This window comes from Balaenoptera musculus, chromosome 2, assembly GCF_009873245.2.
Source record: "Balaenoptera musculus isolate JJ_BM4_2016_0621 chromosome 2, mBalMus1.pri.v3, whole genome shotgun sequence".
Taxonomy (NCBI): domain Eukaryota; kingdom Metazoa; phylum Chordata; class Mammalia; order Artiodactyla; family Balaenopteridae; genus Balaenoptera; species Balaenoptera musculus.
In genome coordinates, this window is record NC_045786.1 from 37,889,850 (window position 1) to 37,908,425 (window position 18,576).

At 48.2% G+C, this 18,576-nt stretch overlaps 1 protein-coding gene and 1 long non-coding RNA gene across 7 annotated transcripts in view; one reads left to right on the forward strand and one right to left on the reverse strand.

Annotated features, from left to right (window-relative positions):
• ZNF710 (zinc finger protein 710) overlaps positions 1-13,006 on the reverse strand; it is a 68,569-nt gene extending 55,563 nt beyond the window's left edge. For 2 of the 5 annotated variants that reach the window (XM_036845053.1, XM_036845058.1), the window contains exons 1-3: positions 12,332-13,006; positions 10,845-10,925; positions 10,261-10,352 (exon numbers count right to left, since the gene is read on the reverse strand). In XM_036845053.1, coding sequence (XP_036700948.1) covers positions 10,261-10,334 — 74 coding nt within the window. In that variant the 5' untranslated portion in view covers positions 10,335-10,352; positions 10,845-10,925; positions 12,332-13,006. Of the gene's footprint in view, positions 1-10,260; positions 10,353-10,844; positions 11,324-12,331 lie in introns of those variants that run through there. The other 3 variants (XM_036845055.1, XM_036845054.1, XM_036845056.1) reach the window with 3 other exon arrangements.
• Positions 11,516-16,064, forward strand: LOC118891275. 2 transcript variants are annotated; one of them, XR_005018925.1, is made up of 3 exons: positions 11,516-11,773; positions 13,004-13,674; positions 15,491-16,064. It is a non-coding gene; the product is annotated as an uncharacterized LOC118891275 (long non-coding RNA). The 2 variants fall into 2 exon arrangements; XR_005018926.1 differs by having other exon boundaries at positions 11,516-11,638.
• Positions 16,065-18,576: the final 2,512 nt, after the last annotated feature.

An 18,576-nucleotide genomic window follows, 5' to 3' on the forward strand; every position in this document is an offset into this window, starting at 1 on the left:
AGCCTTCTTCCCTTCCTCCCTCCTTCCCACCCTCCCTTCTTTCCACCCTAACCTCCTTCTTTAAAAAATTTTTTTTTTAAATTAGGTAATATAGGGAATTTCCTGGCGGTCCAGTGGTTAGGACTCCGTGCTTCCACTGCAGGGGGCATGGGTTCTATCCCTGGTCAGGGAACTAAGATCCCGCAAGACACGCGGTATGGCCAAAAATAAATAAATAAATTAGGTAGTATATGCACAAAGTACAAAATTCAAAATGTAGAAAAAGGAACACAGTGAAAAGTCAGCATCTGCTGTGGGAAACCACTATTACCAGTCTCCTAGGTATCCTTGCAGAATGCTGCACAGCCAGGCATTCTGTCTCCTACTTTCTTACTTAAGAAAATATCTCAGCAACCACATGGATACATAGGAAGCTTTTACATTCTTTTGTACAGCTGCACAGAGCTGCATTGCATGGTTATAGGATAATTTATTTACCAGTTCTCTAGTGATGGACATTAAGGTTGTTCCCCCCACCCCTTTTTTGCTTTTACAAGCAATGACGCAATGAACTATCTTGAAAAATGCATCATTTCACATGTATGCTCATATCTGTGAGAGGAATTCCCAGAAGTGGAGTTGCTTGTGCACTTTTAATAAATATTGTCGGGCTTCCCTGGTGGCGCAGTGGTTAAAAATCCACCTGCCAATGCAGGGGACACAGGTTCGAGCCCTGGTCTGGGAAGATCCCACATGCTGCGGAGCAACTAAGCCCGTGCGCCACAACTACTGAGCCTGCGCTCTAGAGCCCACGAGCCACAACTATGGAGCCTGTGTGCCACAGCTACTGAAGCCTGCGCGCCTAGAGCCCTTGCTCCGCAACAAGAGAAGCCACCGCAATGAGAAGCCCGCACACCACAACAAAGACTAGCTCCCCGCCCACCTCAACTAGAGAAAGCCCGTGTACAGCAGCAAAGACCCAATGAAGCCAAAAATAAATAAATAAAATAAATAAATTTATTAAATAAATAAATATTGTCAAAACCCTCTTTATACAGGTTGTACCAACTTACACTCTTTCAACAGTTATGAGAGCATCTGTTCCCACTGTCACTTCTCCATAGCAGAGTTAACACTTCTCTTATTACTAGTGGGGCTGAACACCTTATATGGTTAAGAACCACTTGTATTTCCTTTTCTGTGACTGGTTCATAGCCCATTTTAAAAATTGGGCTGATAGTCTTTTTCTTATTGATTTTCTCTTTTTAGATATTAAGGAAATTAGCCCTATCTCTCATATATGTTACAAAAATGTTTTCCCAGTTTTGAGAAGTAGGAGACTCTTTTGACTGTTTATGATGATTTTGCCTCACAAAAATTTTTTACTTGTGTAGGGTCAGATATATTAATCTTTTCTTCTATGGATTCTGGGTTTTAAGTCAAAGTTAAAAAGTATTTTCCCTGAGTTCATTTTTTATATTTAACATCTTTAATCCATCTGAAATTTATTTTGTTATCAAGTGTTCTTTTTTTAGACAGCCATCAGGTTGTCTCAAGTCACAAATTTTAAAATGCCACCTTTCTAAAATGTCACCTTTCATATTAATTTATCTTTAAGTCCCTTTTCTTTCTTCTCTTCCAAATCATGCCCCTTTATCTCAGAATCACGCTCTTTCTCTCCAAGGCCCTCCCATCCCTTCATTCCATTTGTGAGCCAAGAGTTGATCCATGTTATCATGACTGACAGTCATACAAATTATGTTGAATCTCAGTATCTTAGAGCAAGTAGAGATCTCAGAAGTATCCCTTCATTTTATAGCTAAGGTCACTCAGATCCAAAGAGGTAAACTGGACCTGTCCAAGATCACAGGGTAGCTTAGTGCTTGTGATTTTTTTTAATTACTTTTCAAGAAGAACAGAAATATTGATTTTGCCATAAATTCCATTCAATCAATAGATATCTATTAAGCAACTACTCTGCCCAACAGTGAACAGGCACTGGGGCTCCAGAAATAAATGACACAGCTCTGACCTTTTAAGAAGTTCTGAGTCCAGTATGGGGTCTGAACACACACATCCACAGACTAATAGGTAAGGTGACAATGGCCAATGAATGTAGAAGGACTGGTTAATTTTGCAAGGGATGGCATGGAGAAGGCTCAGAAGATACATAGTTTTCAGTTGGGCCTGACATGACTAGGACTTTGTCCAAATATGGAGAGAAGACATTTGGCAATAAGGGAACAATGGGACAAAGTAGGGGGTCTGGTGGTATATCGTCAGGAAGGAAGTACTCTGGCTTAGTGTTAGCTGTGGGCAGAGTTTTAAATGAAAAGGCTCCTCTGAGAATCTGTGGTCATTAGCCAGCCCTCAAGTGGGTTTGGGCTCTGGTCCTCAAAACTGCAAGCTAAGAATTATAAATAAATGACCCATCTGTAGGGTCTTAAGGTGTCTGGCAGAAGGCAACACATATTCTCCCTGGAAGAATGTACTCTCACCCCACACCTTAAAGAATTCTCACAGATAGAATTCTAACAAACATAAGCTCACAATAGAAAATCACAAAAAGAAATAAGCCCTCATGAGTAGGAGGGAGCAGAATCATCAAACAACAGAACTACACCTGTAAATACTTCAGATACTAGAATTACTGGATACAAAAAAAAAAAAAGGATGTTTAATATGATTAAGGAAATGAGGATTTAAAAACCCAGGTAAAGAGTAAGAGATTATTGGGCTTCCCTGGTGGCACAGTGGTTAAGAATCCGCCTGCCAAGGCAGGGAACACGGGTTCAAGCCCTGGTCCGGGAAGATCCCACATGCCACGGAGCAACTAAGCCTGTGTGCCACAACTACTGAGCCTGCACTCTAGAGCCCGTGAGCCACAGCTACTAAGCCCACGTGGCACAACTACTGAAGCCCACGCGCCTAGAGCCCGTGCTCTGCAGCAAGAGAAGCCACCACAATGAGAAGCCCACGCACCGCAATGAAAAGTAGCCCCCACTCGCCGCAACTAAAGAAAGCCTGCACACAGGAACAAAGACCCAATGCAGCCAAAAATTAAATAAATAAATAAATATATTTTTTTAAAAAAAGAGTAAGATTATTTTTAAAAAGTCACACATACTTGAAAAATGATAAAATAGAAACATGATGCTCATCCAGATTAAAAACTTAAAGAATGAACATCAAAGAAAATAACTACAATGGATTAAAACACATAAAGTATATTAAAATCTCTGAGTTGGACTTCCCTGGTTGCACAGCGGTTAAGAATCCACCTGCCAATGCAGGGGACACGGGTTCAATCACTGGTCCTGGAAGATCCCACTTGCCACGGAACAACTAAACCTGTGCGCCACAACTACTGAGCCTGCGCTCTAGAGCCCACGAGCCACAACTACTGAAGCCGTGCACCCAGAGCCCATGCTCCGCAACAAGAGAAGCCACCGCAATTAGAAGCCTGCACACTGCAGCGAAGAGTAGCCCCTACTCATCACAACTAGAGAAAGCCTGCACGCAGCAATGAAGACCCAGTGCAGCCAAATAAATAAAATTATTTTTTTAAAAAATCTCTGCGTTAACAGTGATATTAAAAATATCTCAGTGGAAGGGCTGAACAGAAAATTAGAGATAACTGAAGAGAGAATTAATGAGCTGGAAGACAAATAAGAAATTACCCAGAAAACACTATAAAAAACCAAAAGACTGAAAATGAAAAAGAAGTTAAGAGAGGGGGGCGTGGGATGAATTGGGAGATTGGGATTGACATATATACACTACCATATATAAAATAGATAACTAATGAGAACCTACTGTATAGCACAAGGAATTCTACTCAGTGCTCTGTGGTGACCTAAATGGGAAGGAAATCTAAAAAAGAGTGGATATATGTATATGTATAGCTGATTCACTTTGCTGTACAGCAGAAACTAACATTATAAAGCAACTATACTCCAATAAAAATTTAGAAAAAAAAGAAGTTAAGATGTCAAGGAGATGTAAAGGATAGAATAAGATCTAACATATATCTAATTGGAGTTCCCAAGGAGAAACCAGAGACAGAATGATAGAGAGATAAAAGTCAAAGAGATAAAGGATAAAAATTTTCTAGAACTGATCAAAGTCACTAATCTCTGGTTTCAGGAAGTGTAATGAATCCTTAGACAAATAAAATAAAATCCACACCTAAATGCATTAAACTGCAAAACACACACGTGCACACGTGCGTGAACACACACCACCACCACCACCACCACCACAACAACAAAACAACAACCAGAGAGAAGAAATTACCTAAGATCAATAACTGGGCTACTAACTTCTCAATATCAATAAGGAAAGCCGGAAGATAGTAGAATACCATCTTTCAATACTAAGAGAAAATAACTGTCAAGCTAATGTTTTATACCCAGTAAAACAATCTCTTAATAAATATGAAATAAAATTTTAGCCAAACAGGAACTGAAAGTTTATGATTAAAACACCTCCACCACATGATGTTCTGATTCCAGAAGGAAAGCCTGAGATGCAGGGAGAAATATGGGTAAACAAAATGATAACTATGTGGAAAATCAAAGGTTAACTAACCTTTCATTGCACTGCATTACCTGAAAAAAGATATGGATACCAACTAACTTTAAACCTTATGCAGTCTGCATGCATCAAAAGGACAGAAATAGAGTATATAAGTTCCAAAGCAGTAAAGAGAAAAAGAGTAGAGAAAAAAAAAAAAAAAAACAACAGAGAGGAAAGAATCAGAAAAAGAAGAAACAGAAAACACAAACTAAGATGGTAGGAAGATATCCATATATACCCAAAACTATAACTAATGTAATCCCAGCACTAGGTAGTTCACAGGAGACATGAGGGCAGGGATACAGGCCAAAGAGTCCTCACTGTGCAGGGTGAAGCCATAGACATGGACGGGAAGCAAGTAGCAAAGAACTGTGGCTGAGGCACCAAAGCATAGCCAGGAGAGGAAGGAGTGGCAGAAAAAGCAGGATTAGAGAGGCAGGAGCAGGACCCAGAGTGAGGAGCCAGAACCCACGATGGGCAAGAGTATCACGACAGTACAGCTACAGAGAAGCCGGGTAAGTAGAGGCCACCAGATGTGATCAGGAGGTAGCTGGGGACATCTGGGAGTGGGGGTGAAACTCTGCTGCTGGAGAGGAGAGGGGGAGAGAGGAAGTAGGGATGGAAAGTGTGGCCTCTTCTTTGTGAAGTCCTAGGGTGAAAAGAAGTGAAATGGAAGGGGGGCAGGGGAGAGGCAGGGCCAAAGGAGAGGGAGACAGGTGTGTCGGTAGCTGTAGCGGGGAACTGGGGCACAGGAGGATGTCCAGTGCTCAGTCGTAGGGAGGCAGCCTGGGCAGGACATGGGAACGAGGGTTGATGGTGGGCATGAGGCCCAGGTGAGCAGGCAGAGGTATCCCAGCTTGGGGCAGGGGTGGGTGGGGTTGCTTCAAGTAGGGATGCGCAGTAGGGGGCTTGGAAGAATTCAGAATTTCAGAGGTGACCTGCTTCCAGGTAATGGCAAGTCCACAGTGGTCCTGTGCCTAGCAAATGGATGGGAGGTTGAGACTGTGGGCCTAGGGACCCCAGGATTGGACATCACAGGGTGGGGTTAGCCAACCAGTACCGCCAGCCTCCAAAGGGTCCCTAATGCTTACTGAGAGGCCCGCTCAGGTGTGGTCCTTGTGAGGACATTCTGACGTGGCGCATAAAGCAACCATTAAAGTTTGTACAACTTTTTTTTACCAAAACCATGCAGGACAACCTTCCGATCCAAAAGACAAACCACACATAACCAAGAGTCATCACAGAAGTTCTAGTCTCCCATGTAAATCTGCAGCGTGGACATTCCTGCTTTCTGTAGTGATCATTCTTACCTGATTTTGATTCCCTGTTTATTATACCCTGGGGGGCAGGGAAGGAAGAAAGGGAAGGCAGTTGGGCCACAATGTGATCCCTTATTCTCAACTTCCAACTGCACTGAAAATCCTCACATTTCCAACAGTTCTCTCGGTACTCCCAAAATATACACATGATAGAGCATATGTATTTAATATCAGAAACTCCTTTCTGATGATGGTTGTAGAAGACAGAACCAAAACCCCTCTAGAGATCAACCCACTTTTAATAGTCCCTTTACTCCATTTACAAATATATAGATTATAAAGATAATACAGACTGGTATATATTCAAATGGCACAGAAATGAGTAAGAGAGAAAACAAAAGGCCTCTGTACTTGGGGTAAGGCACTAGGGGTGGCGGAAGGGTCAGGTCTGTGAGCTACACACACTAATTAGTAGGTAATAAAAGCCAGTTATTTTACCTTTTGAAGCTGCTGATTCGACATACATTTGGCCCTGCTTTGGCCTCTAACATCCTTTAATTCCCCCCCCTTTCAGAATCTACCCCAATTTCCTGCGACCACCTCACCCCCCCTTATTTGACTGTGTTCAAGCACCTTCTATCCGATTCTAGAATTCTTAATTTACCTTGCAGTACTGCAGCAGTCTTGTTTTCTAAATTTTTTTTTTTTTTTTTTTTTGCAAACAATCATGAGTTCGGCCCAATAGTAACACAGGCTCTCACGGGCTAGCATGGCAACCCTGTGCTATTTGTAACACATTTCCTTGGGAAAATCCTTTCAGTTTTACACACGAACTATTGGAAGATGCTTACTTGTAAAGTGGGGGCCTCTATAATCTCAATTTTTGTTCTACCAAAAAGAGCTCTCCCTTAGCCCCACCTGCCCTGTTACTAAGGTAGGCTTTGCTAGCAGGGACTCTGGGGCCTGACTGCCTGGGTGCCAATCCTGGTTCTCAAACTTACTAGGTGTGTGAACTCCAGAAAAGTATTCAACCTAAATGAGCTAATATACGGAAAGTGCTTAGAATAGTGCCTGGCACATAGTAAGCACTGCATAATAAAAGAGCTGGGAGAGATTAGTCAAGAAAGCCCTTTGCCCCTAGTTCTGGGAGGCCGCAGACCCCTTTGAGGCTGGTGAAAGCTACAGGTCCTCTCCCTAGAAAAGTGCACACACATGTAACCCTCTGCACAGTTGCAGGTGTAGCTGAAGCCCATCCACAGCTGCAAGGGTCAAGAAGTCCTGGTTCCAGCGCTCTGGTTCTCTCTAAAGTGATATGAGGATCTCAGGGGCAGAATACCACGGCAATTCCTGAAGTATTATGTTCACATGCATGGAACTGTTAAGCAGGTTCCTCCTGCCCTCAGTTTAGGCTCCACTTTTGGCAGAAGTGTTACACCTTTCTTCCTCAAAGCCCCTTTGACCCTTGCCAATCTTTCTCTCGCTTCAGGTCAACTCATCTCTGGGTCACCTTAAGACAATCTCTCTGTGTGCCACAAAGCTCCACATGCTGTTTGCGAATTATTCTCATCTTTCCCCAAAGGATGGTCTGGCCCCTCCTTAGTGCTTACTGAAGTCAGACCAGAGCATGTGCTGGCCCCCAGCAAAGGCACCGTAGAGGTGGATGCTGTGTAAGCCCAGGTCCTTTCCCTCAGTAAGCTTGGAGACAGCACACACCAGCAAAAGCCAAAGATCTGAGAAGCCAGAAGGAACTTGTGGGATGATCTAATTCCCTCGTTATCACTCCTCCAAGTCATTCCAAGTTGGGTGACTTGCCTGAGTCACCCAACTCATTCGCAGCAAAGCTGTGAACCTCCCAGTTCGGTACTTTGATTCCATCAGTATTTCTTAGACTTTACCATGCACGGGAATCTTGTTAAGATGCAGATTCAGCAGGTCTGGGGTAGGCCCGAGATCCTGCATTTCTAACAAGCTCTCAGGTGATGCTGATGCCGCTGGTGCATGGACCACATACAGAGTAGCAAGAGTTTACATCAAGGCTAATGGACTATCCCACCTGGTTAAAGCCTCTTCACCCACCCTTTGCGTGGCTGTTTAAATGCCCTTTCTTCAGGAAAGCCTCCCTTCCCCCGTCCTCCCTGATTATCAGCTCCCATGGTCTCTGTACTTTTTCCTTTGAAGCATTTATAACAACTGTAATTAAAGAGTATTTGTTTAATTATTAGTTTAATGTCTGTCTCCCAGGGAGACTGCAAGCTCCACGAGGACCAGACCAGCAGACTGTCGATAAAAGGGCAGCTGTTGTGGGCCGGAGCAGCCTGGACCAGCATCCTTGGAGGAGGAAGGGAAGGCTTGCACTGGTGGGAAACACCTTCTAGAGGCCTCATGGCCAAGGGTGACACTTCTGGCTTTAAAATTTCCACCAGTTTCAAATACATGCCGACTAAAATGTAACTTGAAAAGCAACCTTTAAAAAAAAAAAAAAGTCTCCTAAATCTTTATCAAAGATGTATTGAATAAATATACGTGGTAAATAAAAATAAATTTGAATAGTGGGATAAAGTAAAAAAAAAATCTTGATCAAGTGCAAAACAGTCCCAATCTGGTACTAGCCACTCTGCCTGGGTAATAATTAGGTCCCCAGTAAATATTCCCTTACAGTCCTCAGACACTGTGAGGGCCTTGGCAAAAGAAGCAGAGGGCCTCCTCCCTGACCAGCCTCATTCTGTTGCAGACCAACAATTTCTTTTCCAATTTTTCTGCTGCCATCCTTTCTAGCAACCCCAAAGCTCTGAATGCCCAGCTCCTTGGAGTGGGCAGAGATATCTGAACTCATCATCATTCTAGGGTGGCCAAGTCAGTCCGCCTGGGTTCAGACACCACCAGTTCTGTGCCCTTGTATGTAACTAATCTCTCTGTGCTCCAGTTTCCCAATCTGCCAAATGGGAATAACAATGCAGCAACTAGCACCTGTGAGGACTAAGGAAGATGATACACATAAATCACTTACACAAGCCTGGCCCAAGGTCTACGATTATTATTATCCTCCCCATATCTGGTCCAATTCAAGATCTCTCTATTGTTTCACACAAGTCTCCACCCAGTGGCTCCACCTCATTCAAAATTTACTCTTCCCAGCCCCTCCTGCCTTACCTGTCTGGAGCTTGTTCTAAGCAATGACTCACTGCAAAACTCTGCAGTTCCCATCAATCACCTCCCTGTCTCTGCCTCTGTGTGTCATTTGTGGGTCCCTTCTGGGAGGGAAATCTTTTTCCTAATGTCCAGTACCCTTATTCAACAAGTATTTATCGAGGGCCCACTATGTGACAGGCCCTGTTCTAGGCACAAGGGCTTAGCAATGAACAAAGAAAGACCTCTATCCTCATGAACTGAAAGTAAGAGATCTAACCCACGAATAGAGATCAGTTCGGGTCTCTGGCCCTTCCTTACGTCCCCATTCTTTTCCCTGACCAAGCCTAAATAAATCATACACAAGTACAAAGCATGAAGAAAACATTCCAGATCAAATAATGCTCAGTGTGACTTGGGCACATCCCGATGACTAAACTGCTGCCCCACTAACTGGTAGACGTTGAAGAAGTATGCATTGCAACAGCCAGAAACACCCGGTTTCCCCAGGTAGTCACACCAGCCGTCAAATCCTCCAGAACAGTACGTGTAACACAACTAGAAAATAAGGTCCTTCGTTTACTTATCTCATGAGGGTAGGATAAGCCCATGTTTTCATGTTCTCACAGCCACATTCTTCGGATGAAGCCTGATTCGGGTTCGCCAGCAGGAATACAGGCAGCAGCCTTGTGTTAACAGCACTGGAAATGGACTCTGAAAGCCCATGTTTGAGTGCTGGCTCTGTCACTTACTGTGTGATTTCAGGCATGGAGCTTTTCTCATGCCTCACTTTCTTCAGACAACCTCTAAGGTCCTCTTCCAGTTTTGCAGTCTAAGGGCTGGGATCAACCACCATTAACATGAGACACAGCAGATTCACAGATTCCTTAATTCAACAAAATGAGCCCCTGCCCTCAGATCCGGGGGGTGAGCAAGCCCGATGAGGAGCCTGTGGACAGCATCCTGAGATGCACCCGACTACTCCTTTACTTATTTACTCCCTGAGATGCACCCGACTACTCCTTTACTTATTTACTCCCTTCTAACGTCAAACTTGAGCTTTCCAAGCACAACTCTGATAGAAATATCCCTGGGCCACAAGGCAAACCTAAAATAGAAGGCATGCAAAATCTCCGGTGGGCCCATTAGTCTCCCTTCCTCCAACTCAAAAAACCATTCCAGACCTTGTCCATCTCCTTGTCTCTGGACAGGGAGCCTAAAATAAGTCTCCCTGGTAAAAAATGCCTGGTTGGAATGGAAGTGACCCAAGTGCAGAACAAATGGCCCGCTGGCCACACACCACAGGACAAGGACTCACCCGGTAATCCGCTCTGAGGAGAAGAGTGAACCTCTGCTCCCACTGCAACTCACTGCATCTGCCTCCATGGGCATACAGGCAACCAGGTGAGCCTGGAGGAAAGAAAAATGTGACCCAAATGGCCAACTCCCCCTACCCTAAAGAAAGCAGCCCTACCCCCACTGCCCTCATGCAAGAAAGCCGGGTCCTGCAGGTTACTGGAGCACTAGTGTGGCTAGAACTACAGGTGACTAATTAGAGGTCCTGTTCCCAGACTGGCAGGTGCCTGGCACAGAGCGACGCGAGGTTCGAGGGCCAGCTGACAAAACCACCATGAGAGCTCCAGAAAATAACATTCGCTTTAAAACAAACGAGAAAGGGACAGCCATACTAAGTCTCAAAAATCAAAACCAGACAGGCCCATGGCTTTGATCACAAACACTAAGAATGCATTTTCTAAAGTCTAAAGACAATTAGGGGTGGTTTACTTCCCCTCCCCCACCTGGCCCGGCGGGTCCTTTGAAAGCCCCTGGTGAGGGCAAAACAGGGATGCAGGCTCCAGGCCCTCTACTTGGCAGAAATGAACTTTGACTGTTTTTACTTACACGTGTACAAAGGCAGGACTGAAAGAGCAGCTTCAGAGTTGGCTGGGTGACCCCCAAGGTTCAAAGTCCCTCTCCGCACACCTATGGGGGAATCTTGTGAGTTTCCCAGGCGCCCACTGGAACTGGTTATGTCCCCTCCAGGTCTACACCGGCTGGGAGTTTCCATTTTGCACAGAAATAAAGGCGCTCTGGGTGCCCTTAGCAGTTAGGGCGCTCGGCCCGCTGCTCTAGGGTGGGCCACGAGGACAGTCCCTCATTGGACCGCTCAGACCGGGAAGGACCAGCACCTCGTAGTGACCCTGTGAAGACGCACCGGGCTGCGGCTACGCCTTCCCCGAACCATCGCAGAGCTTAGAGATACATTAATGATCGTTTCGGGTTAGCTAAAACCCACGCAAGCACCTCCCTGGCCTCTTAAATCTTCCCAAACTACTGCTCAGACTGGAGGGAAGCAGTTGCAGCCACCATAAAAGTCATCTTAAAAGGCAAGTTGGAAAAAAAACCGATACGCACTAGTTAGCAAGTCCGCGGTTAGGGGGGCGGTGGCACGAGGGCCGGATCTGTGGGCTCTGCACGCTGGCGGGGGCTGTCCCGTTGGTCCCCGAGTCCCCGCGCCCACCTGGCAGCCTCGGGGCCACTAATCTGACGCCGGCGATCACACCCCACAGCTCTGTCCAATTAGGAAAATGACCGCGAGGAGACGGAGAGAGTGGGCGACAAGGAAGGGGAACTGAGACTGAGGAGGCTAAGGACAGGCCGTGGAGACCCAGCCGGCCGGCGAGCGCCTTCAACAGGTCCCCGCCCCGGGGAGCGGGGCGTGCGGCGGCCTGCTGCCCCGGGGGCGCCCCCGACACCCCGGCGGCGCGCCCAGCCCTCCCCCACACCGGACGGCGGGGACGCGCAGCAACCCCACCCGCCGGGAGAATAAAGTTTGTGGGCAGCGGCGGGGCGCGGCGGCGGGGCGAGGGGGTGAAACTTTGAGTCCCGGGCGGGCAGCGGGGGGAGCGTACTGGGCGCCGGGACACCCACGTGCGGGCCCGTGAGCCGCCGCCGCCGCCTCCGGGCCTCCCGCCCCGCCGCCGCCGCGCTTTCCTTTCATTTTTGCTTCTCTCTCTCTCTCTCTCCCCTCCCTTTCTCTCTCTCTCATTCGCGCGCTCTCCTCGCTCTCGCCCTTTTTCGCTCGCTCGCTCCCTCCTTCCCTTCCCCCTCCCCCTCCACACCCCCCCCCCCCCCCCCGCCAGACGCCATCTCTCCCTCTTTCCCCGGCTCTCCATGTCTCCCTCCAGCTCTCCGGCATGAGGGAATGTGGAAGTGAAAGGAAAAGACGACATGTTTGCAGCGCGGGCCTGCGCGCGGCCGTCCCCGGGGACAGGCGGGGGGCGGGTCGGCCGCGGCCGCAGTGACCCACCCCCGCGCCCCCCGCGTCCCCGCCGGCGCGCCGCCCGGGGTTGCGGGTTCGGGGGCCCGGGGCCGCGCGGGACACTCACCCTGGGTCCGGGCGCGGCTCCTGCGCTGGGGCCCGTGGCGGGCCGGGGCCGGGGCCGGGGGCTCCTGGCTGCCCACCGCCCGGGCTGCTGCTGCGCGCCCGCCGCCCGCCTCCACGCGCGCCCGCCGCCTGCTCCTGCCGCCCTCCCTCCGGCTCCTCTTTTTCTCTCTCTCTCTCTCTCTCTCTCTCTCTCTCCCCCTCTCTCTCCCTCTCCTCTCTCTCTCTCTCTCTCTCTCTCTCTCGCTCGCTCTCTCTCCCTCCCTGGAAGAAGGGAATGAGGCAGGGCTGACGTGAAGGGATGCAAAACAGCTCCTCCTAACCCAGCTCGCGGAGGAAGAGAGACAGAAAAGCAGCCCTTTTATCTCTCTTTTGTTTTCTCACTTCCTTCCACCCCCCAACACCCCCCTCTTGTCAGCCCAAGTTTTCTTTTCTCTTTCTACCGCAGAGAGGATTTTTCTTCCTTTCTTTCTCTTTCTTTCGGTTCAACTCTCCCACTCAAATTGAAAGCCTGAAGGGTTTTCTCTCTCTCTCTTTTTTTCTTCCCTCTTTTCTTCCTTCTTCCTCCTTTCTTATTTCTCTAAAAGGGTTTTGTTTGCTGTGGGAGTTTCGTTTGAAAATCAAGTCACGCCTTTTTTCCTCCTTTTCTTTCTCTCTCTTTTTTTCTCCTCAGCAGAAAAGGGGAACAAAGATTAACTGAAGCGGGAGAGAGGGGGAGCATCAGAACCTCGCATGGAAATGGGGGGCCCGGTCCTGCCCGGCACAAAGAGGGCCAGGGGACCCCCCACCGTGGGAAGCTTGGGGCGTCCTCCCGAGAGGAGAGTCGGTGGGGCTGGGGGGGACGCGGGTTCCTTCCGAAGTGCGGGCGGGGGCCGCGGAGCCCGCCCCTCCCCAGGCAGAGGTGGAAGGCTGGGTGTGTTCTTCACTTATGTATTTTTAAAGTAGGCAGATGGGCGTGGAACAAACATCCCCGCGGAGCACTAAACTGTAAGAAGCCTTTAAACAGCTGTTTGCAGAGCCCTGGACGTCCAGACTCGAGGGAGCGGTGCGGACTGCGAGCGCCAGGGCCCGGGTGGGGAAGGGGCTCCGAGGAGCCGCTGGGATCGGCCCCTCGTGGGCTCGCCAATCCCACGGCCCGGGCCTTCGCCCCCTGGCGCACTGCTGGGGGGCGCTGAGGCGTGGCCGTTGGCAGCGCGGGGGTCAAGCCCCTGGCGCCTTCCTGCAGGGCCTCGGGGCTTGGCACAGCCTTGCCTTTCCCCGGCTTCCGACCCGACTCTCGGCCTCTAACCTCCAGCCGCTTCTCCACTCCGAGCCCTCGGACAGGACGCGGTAGAGCCTCCCCGAAGGGTCAGTTATTCATGGGGCGCCTGGGCGTGTTCCCAAGACCTGCTCTGCCTTCTGCTTCTCCAGAGAGGTGGGGAGAAAACGGGGGGAAAGTTCCCAGAGCAAAGTTGGCCACATTTCTCTTTTGCCCAAGGAAGTATTGAGCACCTGCTGGATGCCCGGCACTTAGACTGGGGCTACTGCCAGGGGCTGGGGAGAAACGTGAGAAACATGAGTCTTCATGGGCCCTGAGAGTTTCCACAGGAAACAATGCCAGAGGAGACTGCAGCTCAGGACCAGGTCATCGAGAGGAAGGAAAGCCTGGATCCTCTCCCCTCCCTCCTCTCTTCCTTCCCCTTCTCTTCCTTCCTCCCGGCTGCGTCTCCTTGGCTCCACCCCTTCTCCTCATCAATTCCTCCCACACTTCCCTGCTCTCCCTGGCTTTTCACTGGAGGGTCCCTTCTCCCAGCTAGGAGCAGATGCTGAGCCTCATTGTCTCTCCCCCTCAGTGACTGCAGCCTCCCGGGGACGGGACCTGCCACTCTTCACCCCTCCCCCCAGCCCGCAGGCCTGGGCCTTTACAGACTGGAGCCCCAAGGCCACTGACCCTCACCCCACCCTAAACCAGCTCCTGGTGTTGTGAGCAATGACTCCAGTCACTCAGAACATGATTTGTTTCTGACTGGGAGTGAGAAAACAGTAGCCTGGTACTTGCTTTAGCAAGGAGGACACCATGATTTTAATGTCACTGCACTGAGTGCTGGATGACCCCAGAGCATCCCCCCGACTTTGCCCTCTTAATGGGGTATACAGGGAGCTACATTTCTGTCATCTTAGATCCTGTTTAGTGCACCTAAGCTATACCCTCCAAATAAAGCAAAACAGCTCTGATAGTCCAGCATTCACGTAACAAATGCTTACCAAGTATCTACTCTGTGCCCGCTCCTATGCTTGGGTGCTAAGCACCTAACAACCAATGGCACAGGCGGTCCTCACTTAGGCTTTGCAGACTGGCAGGGGAGGAAACAAGAAGGCAGGCAACCACAATGCGCCATGTTACATGTTAAGGATGAACCAAGGAAGCACCTAAAAAAAGGGTGCTTGGACTAGGGTGGTCAAGGATGGCTTCTCCTGGAGGAGGTTACATCTAGATGCGTACGCCTGTGCCAGGTAAACGCATAGGAAGGCACAGCCTGTCCAAAGGCCCCAAGGCAAGAGAGCACATTCTTGCAGGTTCTTGGAACCTCCACACGTATTTGCTGCAGTGGAGAGTACAGTGGGGGAGTGGGGACACTTTGGTGTCAGGGCACAAGGCGGGGGAGGGGAGAGTGGGGAATGTGTCAGGCAATAAGTAAGGGAGGGGGCTGGATATCAGGGGGCTCTTCAGATTTTAGCCTCTCCCACTTGCTAACTTCATGAACTTGGGTGATTATAGTTTCCTTCCTTATAAGATGGGGGTAAGAAGACCAGTGGGTTGCAGAGACAGTGTCTTATGTTTAAGCGCCCAGGCTTATTTGCTGTATATCCCTGGGCCAGTTGACCTCTCTGAATATAAGTTTTCTCATCTGTGAAATGGGGTGAAAACACTTGACTCACAGGGTTTCTGCAAGGCTTAAAAGGCTTAAGACATGCCTAGCTCAGTGTCTGGCACATAAGCTCCAATACATGGCAGCTTTTATTCATTGTTATTATAGATCAAGGAGTGACAGGGAGGTGCCCTTACAACCCAGAAATGAGATTTATGTTCTGGGTTGAAACTAGAGTGAGTCACCATGCCCGAAATGCAATGAGCTGGCTGTGAAGGAAGCATTCCTTCAGAGGATACCCTGTGTCCCCACAGGTGGCTGGGATTGGGGAATACCTACGTCTGACCAAGATGGCCAGTGTGTTGTCTCAGGAACAGGACTGGAATGTGAAGACTGTGGTTACCAAGGCCTGGCCTGATCAGTGGAGGTGTAGCCTGCCTGAAGAACAAATAGGAATCAGAAGAGAGTGGGCCTCGTAAAATCCTGGAGGGCCGATAGGAGCAGGCGCCTGGCTGTGTTTGCTCAGTGGAGAGAAGTAGACACAGAAGTTCACACTGGGGAGAACAGAGGGGGAGAAAGAGACTTTTGACTCTTCCAGAGCCTGAATTAAATCTCTCAAAACCTCTTAGTCCTTTGCTTGGGTTCCTCATTTTTCAAGCAACCTGCAGGTGAACTTGGCACCAACAAAATGCCCCCTGGATCCAGACAGACACCAGGGTTCCAGTTCCTGCATTGTAAACCTTTTACGCTTCTATTATTTCTTTATGACACAAGTTCATTGTGAGAGAATTTGATAACCAGCTAAGCAAAACTGAACGAGAACTCCAGTAGAGACATTATATTTTTGTGTGTGTCCTTGGACATTTTATATCCACATATCTACATGTAAAATGCACATAGCAATAAAACTATGCAAAGTGAATATTGTTAAATGAATGACTATACACGTAAATATATTATTTTAACAAAATTAACAAAAATGACGTAACACTATTCCTACTGAATGGCAACCACTTTTACCCCGTAATATGTCACAAATATCTTTCCCTGTCTGTAAACATCCACATTATCATTCCTAACAAATGATGTTATTCCATGGTATGCATTTATCTTACCTGTTTAAACAAATTGCTGGACTTGTGGGATATTTCCAGTTTTTCACTTTTATGGACCCACTATGATTGATAGACATACTGTACAGTCACCTTTGTGCCAGGTAAATATCATATTCTTCCCCCCGGCTGCGCTGCATGGCATGCAGGGTTTTAGTTCCCCGACCAGGGATCAAACCCGTGCCCTTTGCAGTGGAAGGGCGAAGTCTTAACCACTGGATTGCCAGTGAATTCCCAATGTCATATTCTGATCATCATTTTACAGCTGAGGAGACTGAGGCACAACGAAGTTTAAAAGTTTTCCAAGGTCATAGCTATTGAGTGACTGAGCCAGAATTTGCAGCCAGAGTTTCCAGTTGGGAGTTCCTTTCAGCATCTCTGTTTTCTCCTTTTCTTTAGCGTATCCCCTCCTCATACCTCCCCGTTTTCTCTCCCAGATCACCTCCCTGTGAGAACCAGTCTGGGCAGGTGACCCACTTCCTTCTCTGACACCTGAGTAACTTCAGTAATGTCCGTCTCCTGGGGTTGTTGGGAGGAATGAAAGCAGGTGATAAATGACATGTAATGCATGATACTGTATTTGGGAAATTGTGAAGCCTGTGTGAATGAATGTTAGGAGGTACTAGCAAGGGCCTAAGCGCACAGTCAGATGCCACCACCTTTAGCCAAATCCCCTGACCTCCTCAAACCCAGGAAGGAAGCCTCCAGGTTCACGCTAGAGAGAAAGAAATCAGCTGTTCCGATGCAGAAGCAATAAAGGAGGCGTCCCCCTGGGCATTTCAGGAGACCCACAGTTGCTCCCCAGCCCCACAGCTGGAACGGGAGAGAAGATTTGTTAGTATAAGGTTTATTCATGCTCATGATTTCCCTGAGGGAGGATGCATTCATGTCACACACCTTCCAGAATGTTTGTATCCATCTCTGAAAATCTGAGGACTCGAGTAAGCTGAGTAAAGGGATGAAACACAGCTCTTCCGTGTTCCAATTGACGTGTTCATCAGAGTAACTGCTGGGAGATTAGCAGATGATTATTAAAATCTGTTTCTTTCATTGGCAGAACCAAACAAACATTAAAAATATACATCAGTGACTTTGCAATGTCTAATATTTGATTTTGAGTATCAAACGTCCCCACTGGATTCCAGCCAATGGAAGATGCAGGACCCCAGGGCAGAACTAAATGGGGCTGCAGAGAACAGAGGTGGACCTAGGGCTCCTGAAAGGATGGGCTTGTGGCAGGGGGACCCAGAACTGGAGAGTCACTGAGAACTAAGTCAATGACTGGAGTCCCACAGAAGTTGTGTTGGGCAGCAGCTCAAAAGTCTCATAAGTGTAGTAGCAATTTAGGAAGACTCAGGGTTTGCAGGGAAAACCCAAAGAAAGCAAAAGTCTGTGTGGATAGATGGGGTGAACATCTGACATTTGTGCATTATTTTTCAAGGAATAATGACAGGGTACACCTCCTCTGATCCCCCTTTTGACCAAGGGTGCATAGTTGCATGGCTTTATTCCCATCATGGTTTGGACCAGTAAGTTAACTGGCCTTATTTGCATAAATATAAGAATAAAAATAAGCTAAAAGAAACATGGGACACCTACCATAAACAGGAAACTGCTAGCTTCACTAAACAGTTAGAAAAAATTAAAAACATAAAAGCCACAATGATGGGACTTCCCTAGTGTCTCAGTGGTTAAGAATCCGACTGCCAATGCAGGAGACACAGGTTCGAGCCCTTGTCCAGGAAGATCCCACATGCCGTGGAGCAACTAAGCCTGGGAGCCACAGCTACTGAGCCTGTGCTCTAGAGCCCACGAGCCACAACTACTGAAGCCTGCATGACACAACTACTGAAGCCCGCACTCCTAGAGCCCGTGCTCCGCAACAAGGGAAGCCACCGCAATGAGAAGCCTGCTCACCACAACGAAGAGTAGCCCCGCTCGCTGCAACTAGAGAAAGCCCCCGCGTAGCAACGAAGACCCAACACAGCCAATTAAAAAAAAAAAAAAACAGTTTATGTCTTTTGATTAGTAACTTTAGTTCTAGAAATCTATTGGAGGGAGAGTCATCAGTGTGGACAAAGATTTGAGTTAAGGGACTTCCCTGGTGGTCCAGTGGTAAAGAATCTGCCTTACAATGCAGGGGGACTCGGGTTCCATCCCTGGTCAGGGAACTAAGATCCCACATGCCGTGGAGCAACTAAACCCGCACGCCACAACTACTGAGCTTGCGCACCTCAGCTAGAGCTCTTGTGCCGCAAACTACAGAGCCAACGTGCCCTGGAGCCTGT